Raw genomic sequence first — 26,222 nt, forward strand, 5'->3', positions numbered from 1 at the left:
AGGGTCAGGAACCTACTGTTTAAAATGGCCTTCCTTAACAGTATCCGAACTGGGCTGGGTTCTGCATTCCTTCTGATTCTATATCAAGGCCTCGTTTTGTCATTGATTCTAACCTTACCCCATCCTTCTATAAAGCACATTTCCCCCGCTGATCACTGCTGTAGCCAGCCTTGAAGACGGCCTCCAGTGATGACCCACCTCCTGGTATCCACACTCCTGTGAAGTCTCCTCCTGCACTGTACCATGCTGGTCTGCGTCTGTGTGACTAACAGCATCCTACAGAAATGATGGCATGGTAGGTCATTTCCAAAATTAGGTTATAAAAGACTGCCGATTTCTCTCTCTCACATCACTCTCAGAGAAGCAAGCTGCTTCTCTCTGTCGTGAGGAGTCCTAGGGAAGGTTTACACCGTTAAGAACTGAAGCCTCCTGCTGATAGCTATGTGAGTGAACTTGGAAGTGGAATCTAATCAAGTCTTCCGAGACCAAACAGCCCCAGCTGACTACCTGACTGCAACCTCGTGACAGTCCCGGAGCCAGAACTCCAGAACCGTCCAGCTAAGTTGCTCCTGAATTCCTGACCCTCAGAAAAGGTATGAATTATAAATGTTTGTTGTTTTAAGCTGTTAAAATGTGGGGGAAATTTGTTACACAGCAAATATATAACTAATGTAACCACAAATACATACAGATAAGATAGGCTAGATAAAAATCGTTCTGAAAAATATCATGTGATATCACTTATATATGGAATCTTAAAAAAAAAAAAAGGGTACAAATGAACTTATTTACAAAACACAAGTAGAGGCATGGATGTAGAAGACAAACTTACGGTTACCAGGGGATAGCGGGCGGGGCCGGGGAGGATAAATTGGGAGATTGGGACTGACATAGACACATTACTATATATAAAATAGATAACTAATAAGAACCTGCTGTAGAGCACAGGGAACTCCACTCAATACTCTGTAATGGCCTATATGGGAAAAGAATCTAAAAAAAAAATAAAAAAGAGTGGATACATGTATATGTCTAACTGATTCACTTTGCTGTACATCTGAAAACTAACACAACATTGTAAATCAACTATTCGCCAATAAAAATTTTTTTTAAAAAGAAAAGAAATAAATGTTTGTCAATGCAAAACAAAATAGCTCAAAAGTCAAGCTCCAATAAAGCTCTTAAGCGATTCGTAGAACCCTCGGACAAGTCAAAAGGCAACAACACATTCTACTTTATTGCTGGGTGACACAAGGACACTGGGAAGCAGGATGGTCTTCAGTGGAGGTAGTTGAGAAAACTACCTGTATGGTTTCTGGATTGAGAGACACAGAAAATCCTACCTACTCGAAAATTTCCCCTATACCCAACCTGACATGCTCTGATTCTGAAATTTTACTATTTTTAATTTCAAGAGATCTAAGTGTTACCTTTATCGCATTTTTAACACATTAGCTAGCAGCTAAGACAAAAAGAAAGGAACCAAAGGGAAAAAGAGGCCAGGACAGATATTGCTAGCCTTTATATGAAGAGAAGAAGGTGCAATGCTTTGTAATGAATTATGGGTAGCTGGGGAACTTAAAAAAGATCAAGGAATATGTGATGTAAATAACTTTAAAATATATTTTAAAAAATTAAATTGTTTTGCAAATTTTCAGCAGTTTCAAAATATCTAAGTAGCAAGTTCAGATATATGGAAGGTTTTTTTTTTAAATTTTTATTGGAGTATAGTTAGTTGATTTACAATGTTGTATTAGTCTCAGGTGTACAGCAAAGTGAATCAGTTATACATATACATATACCCGCTCTTTTTTAGATTCTTTTCCCATATAGGTCACTGCAGAGTATTGAGTAGCGTTCCCTGTTCTATGCAGTCGGGCCTTATTAGTTAACTATTTTATATATAGCAGTGTGTACATGTCAATTGCAATCTCCCAATTTATCCCTCCCCCCGCAAGGTTTTTTAAATCTGACTTTACTCCTTTATAATTTATCTCAACTCTAAGGTATTAGAGCACAGAGGTTCAGAGAGCACACAGGGGAGATAATTCACCAGGGTTCAAATCCTATCCAGCTACCCAAAGGCTGTGTGGCTCAGACAAGTCACTTAGACTCTCTGTGTGCCAGTATCCTCAGGTGACAAAGGGAAATGATAATTATAGTGTCACAGTAAGTATCAAGGTTTTAATACATATCACCATTTACTGGCGTACAGTAAGCATGCAGAAAGGGTTAGCTGCCAACATCATCATTATTAAGGATTAACTCATCCGTCAAGGTATCACTATATATCTTAAAGATCTCTCTATACATATTCATTTTCCCTACCAATAAACTACAACCTCATTGAAAATAATAAACTGATCAGTAATAAAATTCCCCCACTCCCTGTAGGAACATACGGCAACAGCAGGGTTGGTATTTAAAACCTCATAGGACCAATTACTTGTGATTTTAATTTAGTTTAAATTTTTACCCTAGTGAAAGACAAATATGTACCTTACTGGAAGATAACCCATTAAAAGACAGACCTGCAAGCTATTTAACTGATATTTTATTGAAGAAAATCGCTAGAGAGCTGCACCTTACAATTCTGTAACATACAGAGTCTAGAAAATATTGTAGAAATACCATTTGTATAAATCTGATAGGAAAAAATAGAAATAGGGAAGAAACAGAATTAGAGGAAACTATGTATAATTTTGGGTATAAGTGATAAATCCTTTTGATATTTCTTTTGGTTGGCTGCTTGGCTGTTACCATTCTGCATCAACACTATTTGATAAGCCTGTTGACCTTGGTGCCTTGATGACAATGGAGAAAGTTCTATTTGGGCTCTAAAAACACGCAAGTTGCTGCTCTCCTTGGAGAGCCACATTTGATCTCCCACTTCTTCATACTGAAATGCCACGTGTCACCAGAAAAGACTCTGGGATAAACTGCCTAAGACTGTCCATCCTCTCACAAGGCACAGGTAGGAGAGCAAATAATATGTAATAAAATAGCTTTCCTGGTAATGGGGAAACCAAACTGACATCGGAATCGGGGTGGAGCTGTGTTGATACCACAAGCTCAGCTCAAAGCCCAGTGCCCTCTAGACTTAGTTAGACCATCCCCATACCCTGGCACCCCTCACGGAGTAGTGGATCAAGACCCAAATATTCTTCCATATGCTCCATTTTTTTTTTTTTTTTAGAACAACAAGCCATCTTTCATTACGTTGATAAGATAATATACTGTGAAAAGTCCCAGGAAAGGTATGTCTGGACATATGTCTTAAGAACATGAGATATAATACTCTAGCTCTGAAATGACTAAAGAATTCCAAGTTTTAACTTTAAATGACATAATTCTGTATTTAAACAAATAGTTTTCTACCAAAAGATCAGAAATTTTCAAAAGCCTGCAAAACACTAAGTAGTTCAATTACTTTTCAAATATTACATATTTTTTCCTTTAGTATAATAAAATTAGCATTTAATAAGAATCATCCGTTTCTTACGGAGCTTAAGAATTCTCTTGGTTCATTTTAAGCCAAATCTTGCATGTTTAGAATTTTCTGGTTTAGTTGGAAATAGTTTTCATGGGTCTGAACATCCAGTTCAACTGATTATTCTGAAATGTGCGCATGTGGGAGGAATTGTTAGCCTATGGGACCCTTCTTCAGTAATTCAGATATTTAAATCATCATTTCCAAAGCAAGTCTTCCAAAATCAAATAAACTGCAAAACTAGAAGCATAACTGAGTCTCCAAAAGAGTTCCCATCCTCTGCCAAAACAGACCTCGAATTCTTCATCCCTTGTCCAAAAAAACTGGACCAAGTATTGACGTTTTCCACCAAGCAAGCCACATAGCCACAAATGTTTCTCATTTACTTCACTCCTGGGACGTACAGCTCAAATAAAAAATTTCCTGAATGCCCCAAATTTCAGATGCAATTTGGAATGCAAGTGATTCATAATGCTTTGCAGGAAACATTATGATCTTCTCTTACCAATTCAGTGTTTCTGCAACGCAGTCCTCAGGAGATAATCCCAACTAATCAGAAGGATGATATCACTGTCAGCCATATGACCCAAATATTAAGCTCTCTGCCTCTAGCTCAGATGTGATTTTGAACCCTGAGCAATCCGCTTCTCCAGCTACTGTTCAAGTGAGAAAGACGTCACCTCAAGGGAGTTAGCAAAGATCCATACTGTGCTCCACGGCAAGAAACATGGTAGCACCGCACTCAACCCCCCTCTTAGGAAAGGCCAAAACCATGTTAAAAGGAATTAAAGGCACTGTCATCACTTCTGCACCCAAAGACTCTCACAGAGGCCTCTCAACAGTCAGAGATTCTAATTAAATTCAAGTGTGAAACTTCACATAGCCTCTAGCTAGTTTATGAGTCCTACTCTAATCCCACTCCCACTTCATCCCCTAGTAGTAAGTCAAACAATAACGTCTTGGAGTACCAAAGTTGCAATAGTCATCTTTTGTAGATTCCTATTTGCTTTCAAGGAAAGAAACACAGTTGAAATAGAGGAAGAAAAGTACTGCATGGAATACACCAAATTAACATGAAAACTGTGTAAGTCTTAGAAATCGTGGTTACTAAAAAGGAGAGAATTGTAGGTGGCTACAATATGATGAAATAAACAGGGCATAGAGTAGCAAATGTGGGTAGCGAAAGATGGAGACAAACACTTACTGACAGTAACCCGTTAACTAAGGAATTCAGTATAAGCAAATTGTACAGTTAAAGGGAACTCTTCAACAAGGATAACCTGAGAGATTCTGAGGCAAAACTCAAAGCTGAGCATATTACACCTTGAAAGTTTGGGCAAATGGAGACAGCTACTGATGCTACAGAAATAACAGCCAATAGGACGAAATGCCCAAAAAAGGAGTTTGAGAAAAGCTTAAAATCATTATTTAAGCATAAGAAGAAAAGAATCTAGTTTAAACAGAATAATATTCTCTAAAACACAATAATGAAGAACCTACAAAACAATGGGTTTGCCTAAATTAGCTTTCATGGTTCTACAGCCTATTTTGATATTGTTAACATTTACAAAGAAACACTTAAACTGAGTCTGTAAATTAAAATTAGGATATAACTGAAGATCCTGTGAGATGAGTATGCCTCAGAAAACCATAAAAAAATATAAAATACTTGAAAAAAATAATGTCTATGCGTTAAAAAAAAGAGATCAACTTAAATGTGTGATTGGATCAACACATGTCATGAACAATCTAAAAAGTGGCTTGAATACAGCTGGCTGCCAAAAGATCCTATTTTCCATCCCCCACGTGGCCCTTTGGTAAGTCATCACTCATTTATCCATACAAAAAGAAACAGTAATCACACTGGTGATCCACTACTTATTTTCACTGAAAAAATCTGGTTAGCTAATAACATCAGGAAATGAAATATTCTAAATGACTGTGTTTTCTGGTTACTTTAAAACCTAATTCTGTGCATTTTCCCTCTTGCCCCTGTTGGTTTTAGACTTGGAATTGAGTGAAATCAGTATAAGCTCTCAGAGTTTTGAATAAATGACATAATATATATGAAGCTTCTAGAATAGTGCACATGGGTAAATACGCAAAGAATTGTTAGTTCCCTTATTCTTTTCCCTTCCCTCTTGCTTCTGCCAACCATAGCTTTGCTTCCTCTTCTGCAGTTTAGGATTCAGGAGCTGAGTTTTCACATGTGATAAGTTAATTCCCCAACAGAATGAAATGTTTCTTTATTCTTTTTTTTTTTTTTAATTAATTAATATATTTATTTTTGGCTGTGTTGGGTCTTTGTTTCTGTGTGAGGGCTTTCTCTAGTTGCGGCAAGCGGGGGCCACTCTTCATTGCGGTGCGCGGGCCTCTCACTATCGCGGCCTCTCTTGTTGTGGAGCACAGGCTCCAGACGCGCAGGCTCAGTAGTTGTGGCTCACGGGCCCAGTTGCTCCGCGGTATGTGGGATCTTCCCAGACCAGGGCTCGAACCCGTGTCCCCTGCATTGGCAGGTGGATTCTCAACCACTGCACCACCAGGGAAGCCCCTCTTTATTAACGATCTGTCCAGTGAGTTTTAATTACAGAGCCCCTCTAAAAACTCCTTGCCTTGACTTTTTCTCTTCTTCCCTTAATTTCCACTGAGGGATCACCGAAGTTCAACTCACAGTTTGTATTAGAGCCTAATGTTGTGTGTAGCACTATACTAAGATATAGGGATACAGAATTCTAGAAAACATTGATCCCACCTGGGAGAGTTAATTTTATGTGTCAGCTTGACTGGGCCACAGGGCACCCAGACAGTTGTTCAAACATTACTTTGGGTTTTTCTGTGAGGGTGTTTTTGAATGACATTAATGTTTTAATGCATGAATTTGAGTAAAGTAGATTGCCCTCCACAATGTAGGTGGGTCTCGGCCAATCAGCTGAAGCCCTGAAAAGAACAAAAGGGTCTCCTTCCCCCAAGTGAAAGAGAATTCTTTTGCCTGATGGCCGTTAAACTGGAATATCCACCCTTCAGGCCTGACAGCCTTTCAAGTGGGACACTAGCTCTTGCTGATTCTACAGCAGCCTTCCGGTCATGAGACTTGAACTAGACCATCAGCTGTTCCTTGTTCTACAGCAGCCTGTTGCCTCTGGACTCAAAGTGGGACATTGGCTCTGCAGATTCTGGACTTGCCAGCCTCCATAACCACATAAGCCAATTCCTTACAATGAACCTCTTTCTCAGTCTCTCTCTTTCTCTCTCTGGATGGATGGATGGACGGACTGACAGATAGCTATACATCATAGATATAGATATAGATATATAGATATAGATATATAGATCCTATTGGTTCTGTTTCTCTGAAAACCCTGAGTAATACAATACCCTCAAGAAGCTCAGAGTACAGTCATAGGGATATACCCAAATAAACTTTCTCCATGAAGCCTTTCCCAAACAATAACATAGAATATGGTGCTATGAGCCAAATAAACCATCAAACAGAAAAACTATCAATAAACATTCACTGAGTGAATTAAAAGGACTTGAAAGCGGAATCCGCCAAGGACAATATCAGCCCATGTAATTCATTCCCTCAAGGATTCTCATAAAGTGAGTGATCTGGTGTCCATTTACAGCTAGGCTTGCCCTTTCCTGCATATGCTGCCTAGATGAGATTTCTCTGCTTTTATGAGTTAGTTAACTGTTATTTGAAGCAGGTCATTGGGAAATAAATCTAAAACAGGGAGTACAGTTATAAATTAGTTCATCCCCCTCGCAGGACAGGGCACAAATGAGAAGCAAACAAGCTCACCTGAATGGCAGCCAAGTTCTTCTGCTCCTGCGATGGCGCCTCATGAACAAAGCGAAGCCAGTTGGAGTGCCGTGGGTTGGTAGCATCCAAAATGTACAGAACTTCTCCTTTACTCCCACGAACCTGAAACATAAAAGCTCCTGAATTTATACTTGAAGTTAATCTTAACCATACTAAATAGATCACCCGTACTAAAAAAATAACATGATATTTTTTCGTAAGTATTACCTTTACTTATTAACAGGTGTTGAATAGATGCTCGATTAACATCCGTTCTTCCCTTTAAACATATGTACAAACAGAGCCTACTTTAATTTGGCAGATGTCTAGATGACTCACAATTGCAATCAACTCTCAGAAACATCCTGTGTTGATAGCTCTTTTCTGGTCAAGATTATTTATTTGTAGGTGTATTTTAATATATGTGTCACAAATGCAATTGTTCGGGGGATAACTATAATTGCAAACCACCCCCTTTCTTTCCACCTAAGAGGGCAGGGCTGCTTGGTTCCCCAAGTGGGAGGGGGTGGAGCTGGATAAATCCTTTCAATGTCTCTTTCCACCTGCTTACTGAATCATTTCCATATGCGGAGAATTTGCTAATGTAACCAGTGAAATCTGACATCCCCTGGGCCACAATTCACATTTTTAACTAGTGGATGAATAAAACAAGTTCAATTTTGTCCTTTCATGGCCTGCTCATGTCTTGCTGAGAACGACGGTGGGCTCTCTGTTTTTTGTTTCTTGCCATAAACCCTCCCGGACAGATTTACTCAACTCTCAATCAAGGGAGGAGGGTAACTGCCAAAGGAGCAAGGACTCCACTGGGCATTCCTGAATCCAAGTTGCTTCGAACCTAGCTTCTCAAAACCTCTGCATTGTAGGGTACTGGGCACTTGCTCAGTTTAATAAAACATATACCAATCTCTACCCAATGTTCATTTTGTGTTTATCTTCAATTGGAATCGAGAAGAGGAGGGGGGGAAGCAATGAGTGATTAGCACTCCACATCTCTAACACCAAGTAACACAAGTATAAACACTATACCTTCACTGACTTGGAGTGGGAAAAAACAAATTCCAGAGCTCCAGAATTTTATAAAGTAAAGCACAACTAGCCTAATAAGGTACGTATTTTCATGATACATTTGGACAATCATTCATTCACTGAACAAATACTGACTGAGTCCCTACCACGGTGCCAAGTACTGCTAATGCACTGGGAGTCTTTCAGTGAACAAGATAGATAGATGAAGCCTGACCTCACAGCACTTAAGAGCAAACAAGCACAGGATATCACTTCAGGTAAAGGTAAGTGCTGTGAAGACAACTAAAGCGTAAGAGGAGGAGGCAGAGTGAGGGGAGAAGGGCTCTTCCAGATGAGGTGGTCAGGCAAAGCCTCTCTGATGAGATGACCTGAAAAGAGTCCTAAATGAAGGGAGGGCACAGGCCAGGGGAGAGTTCAGGAAAGCGTGGTTCCAGGCTAGAGGGAACAGCAAGTAAAGGGCAGATAGAGAGGCCCTGAGTTGGAAACAAATTAAGAACAGCAAGAAGGTCATGAGACTGGAACAGAAGGAGCACCAAGAAAATGGTGGGCGTTGAGATCAGACAGGCTGGCATAGGGCAGACCATGCACTGACCCGGAACCAAGAAGCCACCCCTACGGGTCAAGTTACCCAAAAGCTGCTGTATAAAAACATCTGCTGCGGGCACTGCAAGGCCTGATATTCAAGATTCTAATACATATTGTCTGGGAAAAAATACAGTTAGCCTGCTCCTTGTATCTTATATCTGCCATGTTTCTCAAACAATCCCTGTTTTCTTAAGGGCCCAAGGATCCTCCATAATCATTTAAAAATCTCTCTAATAAATGGCAGACCCTCACTGGAAAGCAGGGATTTAATTTTCAATACTGTAATTGCTAAAAGAACTTAGGACTATAAAATACCTCATATTTACATCTCGTATGTTTAGGTGTGAAGCTATGGGAATTCCTCACTAAATAACAATCTCACGCTGAGATCTGCTCTGGGAGGCCCTTGAAAACTGTCCTGCCTTCCTGCTTACCCGTCAGCTCGGAACCCTCACTGCCCACTGGGTGATGCCAAAAATGTCCAGCCACACTGCTGGGAAAAACAGGACACTCTACAACCCCTCCTCAGAGAGGACACCAGTTCACATGTCTTTAAGCAGAGTAAAAAGGTAATTCTAAATATCTGGGTATAAAGTCTCCTTTCCAGGCTCCTCCACAGCTACAGTAACAGAACTGTTTATATTGACAAACAACTAAATTAAGCAGAACAAGTGGCATCACCACCAGATACCCGAAAGATAAATTTTCTCAGAACTGAAATCTAAAACCTACAACTGTTGTTGAAATCCACACAGTCCAACTAATTCTATGTAGGGAAACGCCAGCGTGCTTGCCCACGGCAGACTGCATTTGAGAGGAGAGAACTACCTACAGAAAGCAGTTAATGGCTCTTCTCAGTTATACATTTGTTACCCAGTATTAAGTACAATATATATCAGATGTGTTTGACATTTGAAATTCTTTCTTCAAAGATGTGAAACACAACAAAGATTTCTCTGTGACTTATTATAATAAGTCCATTTTACCAGGGGCATTGTTTGTTCCTTATTTTTTCAGCTTTTTCCCAGGCCCTTTGGCTCCAGCTGTGTTGAATGACTCAGTAACTCATTTCCAGTCCATTAGATGTATGCACTTTCTGGTTGTCTATTACCTTCTCACATCATATTCTGGCTTCAGAGACATGCACAATTTAATTTTTTATTGAAATTCTTACAAGATTTGTCACTTTCAATAATCTAAATGTATATATTATCGCTTATACTCTCATAACAACACTATAATGATATATTACAGTGGCCTACACATTCATATTTGAGATAACTTTTTTTGTTCATTAACAGAGCCACTGCCCATTTATTTTACTCTAAACATCCTTACCCAAGTGACTCTTAAGTCCCTACACAGTCTGCAGGCTACCTGTTTTCTCCAGCTTTCGAGTGGCTGGTCCCTTCCCCGTTCCTCCATTCCAGTCTTCAACACTTCACTGAAGCTGCTGGATTATCTGCTCACATGACTTTTATCTTCCTACCCTAACCCCGGCATTCTCCTCACTGAAATATCTAAGAGACATCCAAGGATAATCTAACCCATCTTTCCTCTTTCCAGAGAAACCAAATCAAAAAATCTCTAGACAGATGGCTATTATTAAAGTCTCCATTTATCTATTTTAATATGATACTGAACCCTTAGGTAATAAATTGAACATTTTTTTAAAGACTAATGAATAAAGAAGATCCGAAATTCCTCTTAGTATCATGTTCCAGCATCTAACTGACCTTTGCAGCCAAATGTGTATTGTTTTTCCTTTCAAAACTAGTCTTCCAGGGGCTTCCCTGGTGGCGCAGTGGTTGAGAATCTGCCTGCTAATGCAGGGGACACGGGTTCGAGCCCTGGTCTGGGAAGATCCCACACGCCGCGGAGCAACTGGGCCCGTGAGCCACAATTACTGAGCCTGCGCATCTGGAGCCTGTGCTCCGCAACAAGAGAGGCCACGATAGTGAGAGGCCTGCGCACCGCGATGAAGAGTGGCCCCCACTTGCCACAACTAGAGGAAGCCCTCGCACAGAAACAAAGACCCAACACAGCCAAAAATAAATAAATAAATAAAAATTTAAAAACAAAACAAAAACAAACAAACAAAAAAACTAGTCTTCCAAATGCCATCTTATTCTATTTGAATTTTCATGGAAATGAAGTGTATTGGTACTGTCCTACTGAGGATCATCTTCTGAATACCTGGGGCCTACAAAGAAGTCAAATTCTCATCTTGCAGTAAAACCCATCTCAATCCCAAACTCTGATCTGCACAGTCTTCCTAAGCCAGTTACACAAAAATAAGTTAGCTAAAGTAGGAAAGGGAAAGAAACCCTCATGTGAAAATGAAAACCTTCCCCCTTTAATCCAGTCATTCATATCTCTAGGACTTTGTCACTGTATATTAAATGAAAATTATCACTGCGCAGGAACTTGGCAGGTTCTACTCTCTGTCAAATGCTACCGACATCATTTTTCAAGGTCCAGGACAATGTGCTACAATGGATCTGTCTTTTTTTTCCAGATTAAAGATTAGCAGCATTAAATATGTCACAGTTTGTCTTCCCACCCAGCCAAGGACAGAAGAAATCACAAAAAGATTCAGCTCAACAAAAGTAATCCCTAACATGTAAATGAAAGAAATGGAAATATGTAATCAAATCAAATATATAAAGAATTTTTCTTTCCTTAAATTTAAATATTTTCTCTGTTAAATTGTGTCAACTATAGACAGAAAAGCTTATTTATTACTTGGATGGTTCATTTTCACAGTAGAAGGGTCTACAATGTTACTCTACTATTTTCCTTCAATTATTTTGAATGCCTGAGGAATCTTTCACTCAACACATACAGGACATCAGGGTTCCCAGAGCAAAGCTAATCAATGAGATTGGTCCCCAGACATGGCAAAATCTACCCAATGGAATTTTATTTAACATATGGTAAAATTTCATGGCAGTGAAATATAGTCAGTTCCAAAAATACAGAAATAATATCCTTAATTAGTTTAGAAGTCACAATATGTTATGTTGATTTATTAAAGAAAATATATTTTCCTTTCTGTCTTTCAACAAGACTTTTCAAAGAAGGTAGTTTTAAGAACTAAGATTTAGAGTATGGATGTCTTTAGAGGATAAAATGTCATCATATTTTTGTATTTAAATTACAGGCATTCTTTCGGCAATTGTTTTTAACTGAAGTAAGGCCAGATGCCCTGCCTTCAGTATTTAATTACCCAGGCTTCAGCATATCTTTAGGACCACAAAAAACTAAGTGTGCTCAAATAATCAATTCTGACAGCACACTGTTGTCAGATTTAAACTAAAGAGACACACTTTCAGAAATCAGCAAAGATCATCCCTAGGAAATGCTAATGATTTACAGTTTCTAAGCAAAGGGATGGTTTTTTCCTGTTGATTTTTCAAAGTATTCAGTCTAAAATTCTTCCCGGCTTTGGTGCCTTTAAACACACACACATATCACCGTAGCGTATCTACTTATGTCTCCCCCACATACTATCTCGTGACCCTAATCCACAGAATCCCCGTCCTCAGACGGGAAAGCACACGGAGAGAAAACACAGGCTTTTACAGACGCCTCTTTACTGAATAACATCCAGAATGTAATACACACAAAATTAAATAACTTAAAAAGACTGATGAGAAAAATAAAGTCTCTTTTTCATTATAAATAATTAGGGCCCTAAATATTTCAAGCTGGAAGGAACCTCAAGAAGGCATTCTAGAGTGGTAAAAAATGGTAAAAATGCTGGACCAGGAATCAAAAGGCCAGATGTGATCCAAGCTCTGACTGTATCGCATAGGGTGAGTCATTTCCTCTAGCTGAGCTGAGCCATGGTCTCCTGACCTCTAAAATGGGGATGACAGTCCCTGCCCTGTGACCCCACAGACACTGCGTGAGCATCAAAGGAATAAGACGCATGACTTCTTTATACCAATGAATATTTTGCAATCACAAAGTTACCAGTACACTGAGGAAACTGGGGCTCACAGCAACTAGCAGACGTTCTTAAAGACGAACACTGCTTTCAACAGCATAGCTGGGCACACATGTACCATTTTTCTGCCATGTCAACTTTTTCAAGGAACAAACATGAAGGATATCCTAAAAACCCCTATTCAAACCCAAATACATACAAGTAGCCTCTGCTTGGACACCTGAAGTAAGAACAGGTGCCATTACTAGGTCGTAGCAAATCCAGGTGTAGTTTCAGCTGAGTTGACACTCTTCCTTACGCCAAATTCAAACATGCTGCTCTGTGACCAACTGCCTTCAATCCCAGCTCTGTCCCTTCAGTAGTTTTAATTTCTCTCCTACATATAGCCCTTCAAATTTCTGAAGTCAGGAGTCCCTCCTTCTCTACGTTTTCTCTTCAATAAGAAAATAACTCTTTCCTTGTCTGATGTGATAAACGTTCCTTTCACTATCCTGGTTGTCCCCTTATAGATGTACACTAATTTGTCAAAACTCTCTTAACATGGGACAGAAGTCAGCACACAAAGGACTATTATGATCTGGGCACTGTCTCTACTGATGCAATTTAAAATCACAAAAGCTTTTTTGGTTGCCACATCTTAGCTGAGGTTGCCTCTTTAATCACCTAAGCTGTATCAAGGAAGTTCTCCTGATACCGTCAAAGGCAAGTTTAACTGAGGAACTCGGTTAGGTTTCTGTAGGTAAGCAAATCCTGTACTTGGGCACCTGTACAGATTGTTTCAGAGATGGAAACCTTTTATTTGGTACTGTCTCAATAAATATTTTATTCACTAAAAGCTCAGCTAATGTGTCTTTTTTTTTTAACTGTCTTGCCTTTATTTCCTTTAAAAGTTCAAAAATAATTTATAAGAGGTAATGAGAGACTTACTTTAAAAGTACTCCATATCTTGCTTTTCAAAGTACTTTTTAAACTGGGCTAATTTTTTAAAAGAAGAAATAACTGACATGACAATGTGAAAGACACAGTGAAAAGCATATCATCTTTTCCATGGTAAATTTATGAGAGAGTCTTAGCAGTGTAGCCACTGTCCCTTTCTACAATTTTACAAACATGTTCAGACAGTCAGATTTCAGTGACATTTTTGGATAGACTAGTTTTTTACTGCATACAGAATAAAGTAAATTTAGCTGGCATTAGCTTATTATACCCACTGCTTTAGGGGTTTTCTGTAAAGAACATGCCAAGGATAGTGTATAAATACTGTGGCATCCATTTGGACTGCTTAGTGGCTTTTTTTTTTACATTTTGATTTTGTCAATATCATCAGGCAGGTAAACTTCTCTATAAGTAAAGTGTTATTTCACCAAGGGATTAGAAAACCTCATTAATAAAGTCAGCATGTTTTTTGACAATTTGGTGTGATCCATCAGATCCATTAGAAATGATTCACAAAACTTTAAATCTGGTTAAAGTTTTATGAGCCTATAGCGTTGCTCAATTTTTAATACAGATTTGAGACTTAGACAGACAAAGCCTTGAAGTCAGCTTTTGGAGAACCCTCCCTATGGTATATTAAAAGGGCACAGAAAATATGCCAAAAATAAGAAAATTTTAGTAGCAAAATTCTACTTATCAGACATGAAAGCATTTCAAAGAGTTGGTCATGTAAAAAACAATGATAATCTCCAAGATCCAGAGATCACAGTTTTGATATTGTTTTTAAAAGATGATGCTTTGTATCTGAACATTTCTGGGCAAGGGTTATAGAAACACTGAATAACAAAGAGCACTATGCAGTCCACAGGGAGAAAAATGAAAAAAAAAGAAAGATCCATTTTTCCTTTGAGTCTTATCTCCTAACCCAAATTCCACTGGTGTAGTCACTGTTTTTAGATTTTTCCTAAATATATAGCTTTTCTACAGCTATTAAAATTGAATCTGCCCAGCCCATTTAAATTAACTGTACTCTCTTCATTCACGTCTTCAAAATATATGCAACTTCCTCGATAAAGAAACAAATGAATTATCTTATTATAAGAATACACCTAAGGCAATCAAGTATTTCCCAATCACTAAGGTTCATCCTTTCCCTTCTTATAATCATCCAACAACCACAGTTCGGTGCTGAAGAATTCTAAAAGGTAATATTAGTTATCAGTAAACAACATTTATTTAACAACATCTACTGTGCAGTTCTTTACCGGTTATTTTAAAATATGCCATGAGAAGCAACAAATGAAATTCTAGAATATAGTTCCTTTATTCAACATCTTCAGTATTAATAAAGAAACAAAACATGATTTAAACAAAAAACTCACAAAGCAATGCCTGATTATTATAAAGTAGATATACAAATAAACTTCATTCATTTCAAAAACATTTAGTACAGGGCTTACCTGGTGGCGCAGTGGTTGAGAGTCTGCCTGCTAATGCGGGGGACACAGGTTCGAGCCCTGGTCTGGGAAGATCCCACATGCCGCGGAGCAACTAGGCCTGTGAGCCACAACTACTGAGCCTGCGCGTCTGGAGCCTGTGCTCCGCAACGAGAGAGGCCGCGATAGTGAGAGGCCCGCGCACCGCGATGTAGAGTGGCCCCCGCTTGCCGCAGCTAGAGGAAGCCCTCGCACAGAAACGAAGACCCAACACAGTCATAAATAAATAAATAAAAAATAAATAATTTAAAAAACAAAAACAAAAAACACATTTAGTACATACAGATGTAAACATACAGTTCCAAGTCCTGAGGATGGACCGAAGTGAAAATAAAATATTAGAAAAGAGTATGTTATGAAAATCTTTCAACAGACAAGGTTTGCAAAAGGAGTAAACCTAGCAGGCCTCAGAGGCCTGCTTGTAAGATTGGCCCTTGACTGGCATATGGGAACTTGTGTTCTCAGGGTGCCCCCAGTAAACAGTTAATGGGTAAGGGTGGTTCACTGTTCCTAGACAGTGTAAACACTACGGTTTATGCTGAACACCTGCTTTTCTTCCGGGACTCTGGAATTTTGGTACATGCTAAGGCAGAAGGTGCCTACAAGCCCCCAGTAAAAATCTTGGGTACTGAATTTCTAATGGGTCTCCCTGCACAGAAACACCACATGTGTGTGGCTGCTTTTTCATTACTGGGAGAAGAGTGAGCTCTGTGTGACCCCTCATGGGAGGGAGAAAGCGTAAGGAAATCTATACACGGGTTCTTCCAGACTCTACCCGAGCCTTCTTCCCTTATGATCCAGCTGTACTGCCTTGCTACATCACTGAAATAAATCTTACCCATGAGTACAACTACATACTGAGTCCCATGAGTCTTCTAGTGAATCGCTGAATGCGGGGTAGTCTTGGGAATCCCCAACACACAAGATGAGGTTAGTTTCAGTTGCTGAATGAATGGCATATAAATTTGTCAACAGAAGAGGTAGAAAATCATTTCAAGATCAACAGTTTTATCATACTCATATTTAAATTACACAAATTAAACTACATCCATTCAATGAAAGGAAAAAATAAATAAGAAAAAATCAAAGAAAGAAAATAAGTATTATAGTTAGGACCATTCCTTTTCATGGTCCATAATTTTAATGACATGAGATTATTGCCATATGAACTGGTTTCAGAACCTAAGCCCTGCATAAGCTGTGATTCCACTGCAGGGAATGTTATCCCAATGAAAGAATGGTAGAGCAGCTGAGTCATTTTGTGCAAAGGAGGCAAGATGAATGATACTGGTAAATTTGGTTGGGAAGACACAGCTAGTAAAGAACAAGGGGACTCAAATGTGGTGGTTCAAGCAGCAAAATCAGAGAAATAACAGGAAATAAACGGGAAGTTTTGTGCTTCACCTAACAGAAAGTGCAAAGGCTAATCAGGATGCGGCCCAGCAGGAATCATCTTCTTGGTAATAATGTACTACTACATGGAGGAAGAGTGGAAAGTAGGAAAGAGGATTCAACTGGGAAGGATGAAGGAGAACGGATGATGGGTAGGCATCCAACAACTCTAATACGCAGGATGGATTGTGTGTGGAGGGAAAATTTTAAGAAAGGAAAAAGAATTAAATAGGCTATTACCATGACCTAGGTGTGAAATAATAAGGCTCTGGAAAGAGGTAAGGGTAGGAAGTTTAGAAGCCTTGAAAGTTGGCACCTAATACCTGAAAAATAGAGTACAGAAGAAGGAAAATCAGACAGACCATTCCCCTAGAAGGTCTGAATCCAAAGCAGACAAAACAAGATAGACAGGCATATTTAAGGAAGGAATACAAACACAAAATTTAAATAATATTTATGTCATATGCAAGCAGAGAAGAAAGTAGAAAATTCTTCTCAAATCCTCCTCCCACACATCTAGACCTTCAGGTGGGTTGGCCAAGGATTCCCTACTCTCTATAGTTGTCATGATACAGTGGAAAGATGTTGGAATATGACCCTCACGTATAATTCATAGAAGGCCCTCGAGTATCACAGGACAGTATCGGTAAGGGTAATTAACAGTATATCCTCCGAATTAAGGAGTGTTCAGAAAAAGAAGTCTTCTTCAAGGAGTGGATCTTCACTTGCTCCTGAAAGATTTAGGTTTCTCACTCAAAATTTCCAGAGAAAGTTCTTACTTCCTATCATCCAAATGTGAACAGAAGGACAGCCTCAGAAGGGGTCACAACATCCATGTTGTACATAATTCTCTCTTACTGCAGCTCATTTTCTAGAATTCTGCCAAAAGGCTCATGCTGCCAGGAAGCAGGATCACTGGAACAGGAGTATCTCCCTGCTACAGACCAAGCTGTGTCTGGCATCAGTAATGCTCTGGCAACAAAAGGCCTGGCAAGGAATGCCATCCAAACCTGGAACACAAATATTGCAGCAGAAGGATGTTTTCTGATAAAGAAAGCTGGGGCTTTCCCCTTGATCTGATTTCTTTGCAGCTGGCCATACACGCCCAGGCCTAGGGAGTCAACGGAAATGAGAAATCCCCCTGGGAAAGAGCCCTTCAGAAAAAGAATCTTGGAGAATCCAAGGGACTCTTCCGGAGTGTGGTCCCTTCCAAAGACCCGGGGCTTACTGGGCTATCTTTGTGGGCCCTCTGACTCTACCACTCAGGCCACTTAATCCTCACTCCCAAACCTCTGCACCTCTGAGGCCAGCTCATGGCCTACTTGAGAAGGATATGGGCAGACACTGAGATTATTCAGTCCGTGCTATTGCTAAATCAGCCCTGATGTCAGTCCTGCTCCGACTCTGGTACTACAAAATCCTAGAACTGCATTTTTGATTTGTTCTCTCATGGGCTAACCTGCTATCTCATTCCCAACCAAGTCCCTAAGTGACTGGGATCCTATCCAGCTTGCTTTACATACAACGTCCTCACTCTATTCATTGGATTCCTTTCCCTCAATCCCGACTTTTTTTTTTAACAGGGCGCAGTCATGCACTGTTGGATGCGTCCAAGGCCAGATGGAGGCCAGCCCAGGTCCCTGCCAGCTGGTGCTCCTTGGTCCTCTACGTGCCAGCAGTCCCACTCCTCGGGGATGGGTAAGCCGGATGGCAGATTATAGTTTCTGGGCATCAGCTCAGATGCTCCTCAAAGACTGATCTCCTGGATTCTTATCTACCCTTGGACTCAAATCCCAAACCTGGACCTGCTTCTGGATCAGATGCTCTGCCTCTTTCTGACCAAGAGCATACACCAAGACTGACCTACCCTCAGCTCCATCAGAGCGTCCTAAACTTGTCTTGTTAAGATGTCAAGAAAAACTACTGGATTTGGGGCATGTTCTGGCCATGATCTACTACCTGAACATAAAGAGCATTTTCCTAATTGAGTATTTTTCCACACTGACTCAAAATCCATCTTCAAACCCATGCTCCACTCTCCTCAGAGTTCTCTCTGTAATTCACCCATCTCCCCCTGCTAACGCCTATTTAGAAGCTGCCTGTTTTCTGCCAGAAGTCCTCGGCATGACATAGGAGGCCCTTCACGTGCTCATTTGTCTTGTCTCAGCTCAGGTCACTCTACCTATCTCCCACGGCACTGCACACAGGTACACACCTACACACACCTGGCCCGGGCCATCTAAGAACACACATCTTCTGCCTGGAAGAGGGGAGAAGTGCTCACACTTCCACCTGAGCGATGTGCACATGAGTCAGATTCCATGACAAAAGGCTCTCCTTTGGGTATCATGTCACTCTTACTGAAAATATGCCTTTGATTTAGTCAAATTCACTCTATGAAAATCAAAACATAAAAGAAAATGATACTGCTTTAAATAACAAATAATAATAACAGAAACAGCTAACTGTTAGTTGAGTGTTTATTATGTATCTGGCACTTTGCTAAGCACCTTTACAGATGTTATATAATTTACTCCTTGAAATAACCTATGAGGTAGGTGTTACATATTAACTACATTTAACAGATGATGAAACTGAGGCACAAAGAGGATAAATAATTTGTCCAAGGTTTCACAGTTAGTTAAGTACTAGAGCTAGAGTCTGAACCAAGACAATCTAATTCCTGAGCCCACCACATTACACTACCTCAATATACTTACAACCTTGGGTCACCAGTTGCTGACCAATATGCAGAATTCTAAGAATAACTCCTCAGGACCCTCACCCTTGTAGAATGTCCTCCTGTTTGAGTGTGAGTGGAACCTTGAGTATGATGAGATATCACTACGATTATGTTGTATTGCAGATGGAAGATTATCCTTGGGGAGCCTAATCCAATCACACAAGATGCTTAAAAGCAGAGTTTTCTCTGGCTGATAGCAGAAAAGAAGTCAGAGAGCTAGAAAGCATGAGAGGAATTTGACATGAGGGAGATTCTGCACTACTGAGATGGACAAGCCATAAGGCAGCCTGAGAGCAACCCCAAAGAAATCTAGCGACTGAAAACAATCCCAGCAATAGAATAAAGAATTCAGTCCAACAACCTCAAGGAACTGAATTCAACCAACAACCTCAATGAGCTTGGAAGCAAACTGATTCTCAAAGCCTCCAGATAAGATTACTCAGCCCTGCCAACACCCTGATATGACCTTGTAAGACCCTTAAGCAGAGAATCTGCCTAGACTTCTCACCAATAAAACTGTTAAGATTAAAAAAAGGATGTTGTTTTAAGCCACTAAGTTTGTAGTGATTTGTTACAGGCAAAAGCAGAAAACTAACAACCCTCTCCTGGTACCAAAAATCTACATTAGTTTCCTATCGCTGCACAACAATTACCACAAACAGCTTAAAACTATACCCATTTCTTATCTCACAGTTCTATAGGTAAGAAGGCTGGATGAGCTCAATGGGATTATCTGCTTAGGGTTTGTGAAGAAGGCTCTGTGCAGGAATATGCTTCCAAGTTCACTCAGGTTGTTGGACAAACTCCAGGTCCTTGAAGCTGTAGGACCAAGAGACTTGCTTCTTTCACTTTAGATGACATAATAGATGATGATTTATAATCTGCAAATAATGTTAATTATGTAAAAAAGAATGTGAATGCCTTTAAATATAATATAAACTTATGTTTAATGTAAGGAATTTAGTCTTATAGTAAATGAAAGAAGGGGAGAGAAAAAATAGGGAAGGGACCTAACACGTATTCTTTTTAAATTTTAATTCTAATTCTTAGGTTACAGAAACAATCAGTTCCTCTTAAAAAATAAAAAGTAAATGCTTCTACATTTCCCATTTCATCAGTTCTCTCCAAATCTTAAACTTTAAATTATGGCTTTTTTTACATTTATTATAGAGCTGCCTGAGTACATTTTCACTAGTGTATATAGAGACATCAAACTTGTATCAAGAATTTAACACATAAGGAAACTACTGACCATAAATATTTTTCTATTACTTTCTCACCTCATAAAGACATATTAAACCATTAAAAATACAGATGTAGAACACACTGAAGAGAAGTTGGGGAAATTGAAAATCAAAAGGTATTATATAACACTGGTTTGAGTTTTTAAAAGTGTGCTTACAAATCTAGGGCTTTCCCCAAAGGAGTGTTTTTAATTTTGCAAAAAACTACCTTTTAAGATAAGTCATCTAAAATTACAAAGTGACAAAAACACCTTCTTTGCCCAGAGATATCTCATTTTACTGGCAGCTGTTAGCTCAAAAATGAGAAAAACCTGTCTTATGCACAAACAAAAATCCTAACATTAAACTCTAATGACCAGCTCACCAGACCCAGGACCTCACCTTCCAAATGTGTTCACAGGGTGAAATGGAAACAACATTGGAAAGTTGCCTGCAATGAACTCCTGCAAGTCAAAACAACTTAGACATGTGGCTATTACCATGTTCTGTAACATGAATACAAAGATTTTACTTTTATTAACAAACAGTCCCTTACTGACTCTAAAACTGACTGCTTTACTCATCTATTATTACCCGATTATATTTACCTTTAATAGGTCTCTACTACAGAAATATCTACGGTTCTTAGGCTTTTACCTGAACAAGAATTGGCAATGTCCCTACACAATATCACAATACCATATATATATATTTTTTTACATCTTTATTGGACTATCATTGCTTTACAATGTTGTGTTAGTTTCTGCTGTACAACAAAGTGAATCAGCTGTATGTATACATATATCTCCATATCCCCTCCCTCTTGAGCCTCCCTCCCAGCCCCCCTATCCCACCCCTCTAGGTCGTCACAAAGCACCGAGCTGATCTCCCTGTGCTATGTGGCTGCTTCCCACTAGCCATCCATTTTAAATTTTACCATATGTTTTTGAAAGCTGATTTTTAAAAAGTTTATTTTAGAAAAGTAATATGGTGCATACACTGTATTTATGTAATGCTTTCTACAGGGTTTGGAACACCATCCCATAATCAAACATATTCATGTTTCTGCAATTAAAAGTATGAATAGTCATCTAAGTAGGATAAAAACAAAAGGCTACAAATGGCCTCACGTAAGTTCAAGTCAGATTCTTCTGCTAAACATGTTATTAAAAAAGAAAAAAAGAAATCTGGTTTTCAGAGCTTTTTAGATTTCTGATTTCCAGGTAAAGGTCTATGGACCTAGAGGTTAAAATGAGTAATTAACCCATTACAGTACTTTTTCTCCACAGAGATGACATAAATGTATTAGAATAATAACAGGTGCTCTGGCAATAGTACAGTGCCACAGAATTAAAGAAAAACATGCTCATTTACCTGGGAACAGAGTTCCTTACTGTGCCAAATGTGTAAAAGGTTGCACGGACAGTAGGCAGTCTATAAAAGGGCTAAAAAACCAGATTTCTGTGTGGAGAACTACCCCGACGCTGTCTTTGACCTGTAAGTGAAGCCCATAGATTAAAAACTAGACACAAGCACAACGTGAAGATCTACAGTCTCTAGGTGAGAACGCATGCCACTTTGGTCACCTGCAATCTACTTATTAATATGCAAAGTGGAGACAACATGCAAGGTGCCCTCCTTTGGGCTTTGAAAGGTCTGACATCTGTAAAACACAAAATTACCATCTTCAATACGGACAAAGGAATATGTACGTGTTTCAACTGATCTCTGGGGCCTGACAGAAGAAAAAGTGTTTTAAAAACATCATTCGGTGACTTCCCTGGTGGCGCAGTAGTTAAGAATCTGCCTGCCAATGCAGGGGACACAGGTTCAATCCCTGGTCCGGGAAGATCCCAGATGCCGCGGAGCAACTGCTACAGAGCCTGCACTCTAGAGCCTGTGAGCCACGACTACTGAGCTCGTGTGCTGCAGCTACTGAAGCCCACATGCCTAGAGCCCATGCTCTGCAACAAGAGAAGCCACCGCAATGAGAAGCCCACACACCGCAACGAAGAGTAGCCCCCGCTCGCCGCAACTAGAGAAAGCCCGCGTGCAGCAACGAAGACCCAACGCAGACAAAAAAAAAAAAAAAGTGATTCGTTAATCAAAAGTTAAAAAATAACAAATATGCACATCAAAATGTTAATTATCTAAGCTGCCCTAAAAATTCTTCTAAGGACAATGTACTTTCAGAGTAGTCATTTATCATACAGTAAGGAAATTACAGGCCACATCATTAACTGGAATGTATTCAAGTCCATGAGCATTAATCTTCCTTATATAAAAAGAAAACACAGAATTCCTCAGGTAGAATTTTATGTAAACTTTCATTAGTGTTTGGAGAGCCTACACTGTGTGCAGAGTAGTTACAGACATGTTGGTGTTTCCGACTCACAGAAACACCACACCTATCCTCAGAAAAACTTCATTAAACCCACTTTACATTCAACATAAATTAGAGCTAAAATTTGTTACTAAAACAGACCAAAAACTAAGTAACCTGGTTACACATTTTCTAGACTCAGATGCAAATAAATCAAGCTGCTCATAAAGAGAATTCTAAGGGCTTCCCTGGTGGCGCAGTGGTTAAGAATCCACCTGCCGATGCAGGGGACACGGGTTTGAGCCCTGGTCCGGGAAGATCCCACATGCCGTGGAGCAACTAAGCCCATGCACCACAACTACTGAGCCTGCGCTCTAGATCCCGTGAGCCACAACTACTGAGCCCACGCGCCACAATTTCTGAGCCTGCGCTCTTAGAGCCTGTGCTCCACAACAAGAGAAGCCACCTCAATGAGAGACCCACGCACTGCCACTAAGAGTAACCCCTGCTCGATGCAACTAAAGAAAGCCCACGCATAGCAATGAAGACCCAACGCAGCCAAAAATAAATAAATTAATTTTTTTTTAAAGTTTTTTTAAAAAAGAGAATTCTAGCCTGCCTGTTGTTCCTCACATTTAATTTACTACATAATAACAGCAAAAGGTCTTGGCAAACATAAAAATGTAAACTGCACTGAATACAAACAGAGCCCGTGTTGCTATAATATTAAAGAATCCACAGATGGTTGGCATCAGGAGACTGGCACAAATACAAAAAAACTAGAAAGACAAGTAAATAAAAAGATAAATGTGTAGAAACTGAACAAGGTATGTGTGAACCTCATTTGCCATATTGGAAATAAAAACCCTTGTGTCAACACACAAGTGATCTGGATCTCTGTTATGATCTATGATCTGAGGTCTTGGGAAAAACTCAGGCTCAGTTAACTGATACATGAACTACAGAGTAAAAAGCCTGCCGAACTGCATGAGAACACTGTGTAAGGAGGCTGCGTGGTTTTAAGGCAGGGAGGGGTAGTAGTCGGAAAAGGAAGGAAATGGAGGAAGAAGAGGAAAAGAGGGAGGGAGGAGGCTGAGGAAGGAAGAGGAGGAGGAGGAGGAGGAGGAGGAGGAGGGAGGGGGATGAGCAGGAGAAAGGAAAAGGAAGAGGGAGAGAAGCAGGAAAGAAGATGGGAGAGAAGGGCCTGCGAGATGCCCACTCTGAGATTCCGCCTATACGTCCCAACCAGATTAAGGTTTCTAGAGAACTATATGAAGATGTTATGACCCAAACTGAAAAAACATGCATTCAACTCTTGTGTTATTCCAAAGTGATAAGCGAGTACAGTGTGCCAAGCACTGGGCTAGGCACTGGGGCACACGGAGAATGACTCTGCCCCTTTTCATGCCGTTCAATAAACATGGTTCGTTTGCACTACGAAATCAAAGATCAACAACATTTAATCCCTGTGAACGAGCTCACGGCCCAGCGAGCAGGGACAGACACCCCAGTGTGCAATAAATGCCAACACAGTGACCTGCCTCAGGTATTCCGAGAGCAGTGAGGAGAGGCTCCCTCGCCCGCCGCCCCCCGCCAGCCTGGCAGGAATAAGAAGGGGGGCCACGGGCAAAAAAGTAAAGGGACTGGCAAAAGCAAAGGCACGTGTGCGGGCGAATGAAACGTAAAACTGAAGAGTTCTGTGTGAAGCGGGAAATACCAAGAACAAGGGCAGAGAGGTCAGCAGTGGGTCACCGCCCCTGAGTGGATGTCCAGCAGTCAGGACACCTAAGAGTTCCAGACTCTTCTTAAGGGGAGATTTATTCGCTCAGTCCAGGTAGGATTAACCTCGCGCAAGCAAAACCGGACACCTGCTGTGTTTTAGGCTTTTGTGTATGGAACTATTTTTTGTCTAGCGTCTCATACTCTCTTGTGCATGGAAGAAGGCACACAACAGTTTTTACATAGATCCACTGTGCCAGGTTTCCATTTGGGAGAGGAATATCCTTTCCAGCAAAGCTCCTACCTTCATCCAGCTTGACTCAAACACTTTTCCACAACAGGAACTCTCTGTCCTCCCGATGCCAGAAAGGTTTTCCTCATGTTGATTAGAAACATGTTTCTCTCTACTTCCACATAATTATTTTTGTTTTCTTTTTTTAGTTCTGTCCTCAAACAAGAAAGCTAAGCCTGTACCGTCTCCACACAACAACACTTTAAACCACAGGAAGACAATTACCTGGTTCTGCTCCTGTTCTTCTCCAGGTTAAGAACCCCAGTTCCCTTCTGACTGATTGACAGGTCACAGTTTCCAAACCCTTTTTGTGTATGGCTGCTCTCTGTTGAATGTCCCCTGTTTACCAATTTCCAGATTCATATCTAATACCCAGAACTTGACATGACTCTCCTGATGTGGTCTGACCAGTAGGCAGTATAATGGCACTTTTCTCTCCATGATCACAAGATTCTATTTCTTTATTTGCAGTCTGGGTTTTTGATCTAGCCACCAAGTAATACTGCTAACCAAAATGTCCACATAAACCAAGTAAACCTTAAGACATTTGCATATGAGTCAGTATCAAGTCTGGTATGCCTCATCTTGAACTTGGAAAATTGACTTTACATTGATCCATGTTTAATTCCATCATATAAGTATTTGGTCCATCACTCTACTTACTAACAGTTTTTGAATATTGACTATATATCTTAAAATATTATCTATCCTTCATATCCATTAGGATGGCTACTATGAAATACACAGAAAATGGGGGGGGGGGCTATTCAAGATGGCAGCATAGGAAGAACCTGAACTTAGCTCTTCCCAATACAGCTACATATGGATCAACCCCCTTGGAAAGAACCTGAGAACTAGCTGAACAGCTGCTCCACAGCAAAGGATAAAAAGGATCCCATCATGACAGGTAGGACAGGCCAAGAAGCACTATTGCCAAAATTCCCACCCCCAGCTTGAGGTCACATGGTAGGGAGGCATCTCACCAGGTGGGCCTTCTCCTAGGGGACTGAGGGGTTGGTGCCCCACATTGGGCACCCTGGCCCCTGGGATATACACTGGAAAGACAAGCCCCCAAAACATCTTAGAGAACCAAAAGGGTTGACATACAAGGGTCCCAAAGTGCTATAGGAAACTAAGACTCCCCTCTTACAGGGCTCTCAAGTGGTCTCACTCGGTGGAAACACAGCAAAATAACAGCAGTTTGAAAAATGCCAAGACTCTA

At 40.1% G+C, this 26,222-nt stretch overlaps 1 protein-coding gene across 5 annotated transcripts in view; it reads right to left on the bottom strand.

Moving 5' to 3' along the window:
• Positions 1-26,222, bottom strand: part of PRDM5 (PR/SET domain 5) — a 204,433-nt gene that overhangs the window by 128,341 nt on the left and 49,870 nt on the right. For all 5 annotated transcript variants that reach the window (XM_059924242.1, XM_059924241.1, XM_059924243.1 and 2 more), the window contains exon 3: positions 7,293-7,415. In XM_059924242.1, the coding sequence (XP_059780225.1) occupies positions 7,293-7,415 (123 nt within the window). The remainder of the gene's footprint in view (positions 1-7,292; positions 7,416-26,222) is intronic.

This window comes from Balaenoptera ricei, chromosome 5 (assembly GCF_028023285.1).
Source record: "Balaenoptera ricei isolate mBalRic1 chromosome 5, mBalRic1.hap2, whole genome shotgun sequence".
NCBI classification, from domain to species: Eukaryota; Metazoa; Chordata; class Mammalia; order Artiodactyla; family Balaenopteridae; genus Balaenoptera; species Balaenoptera ricei.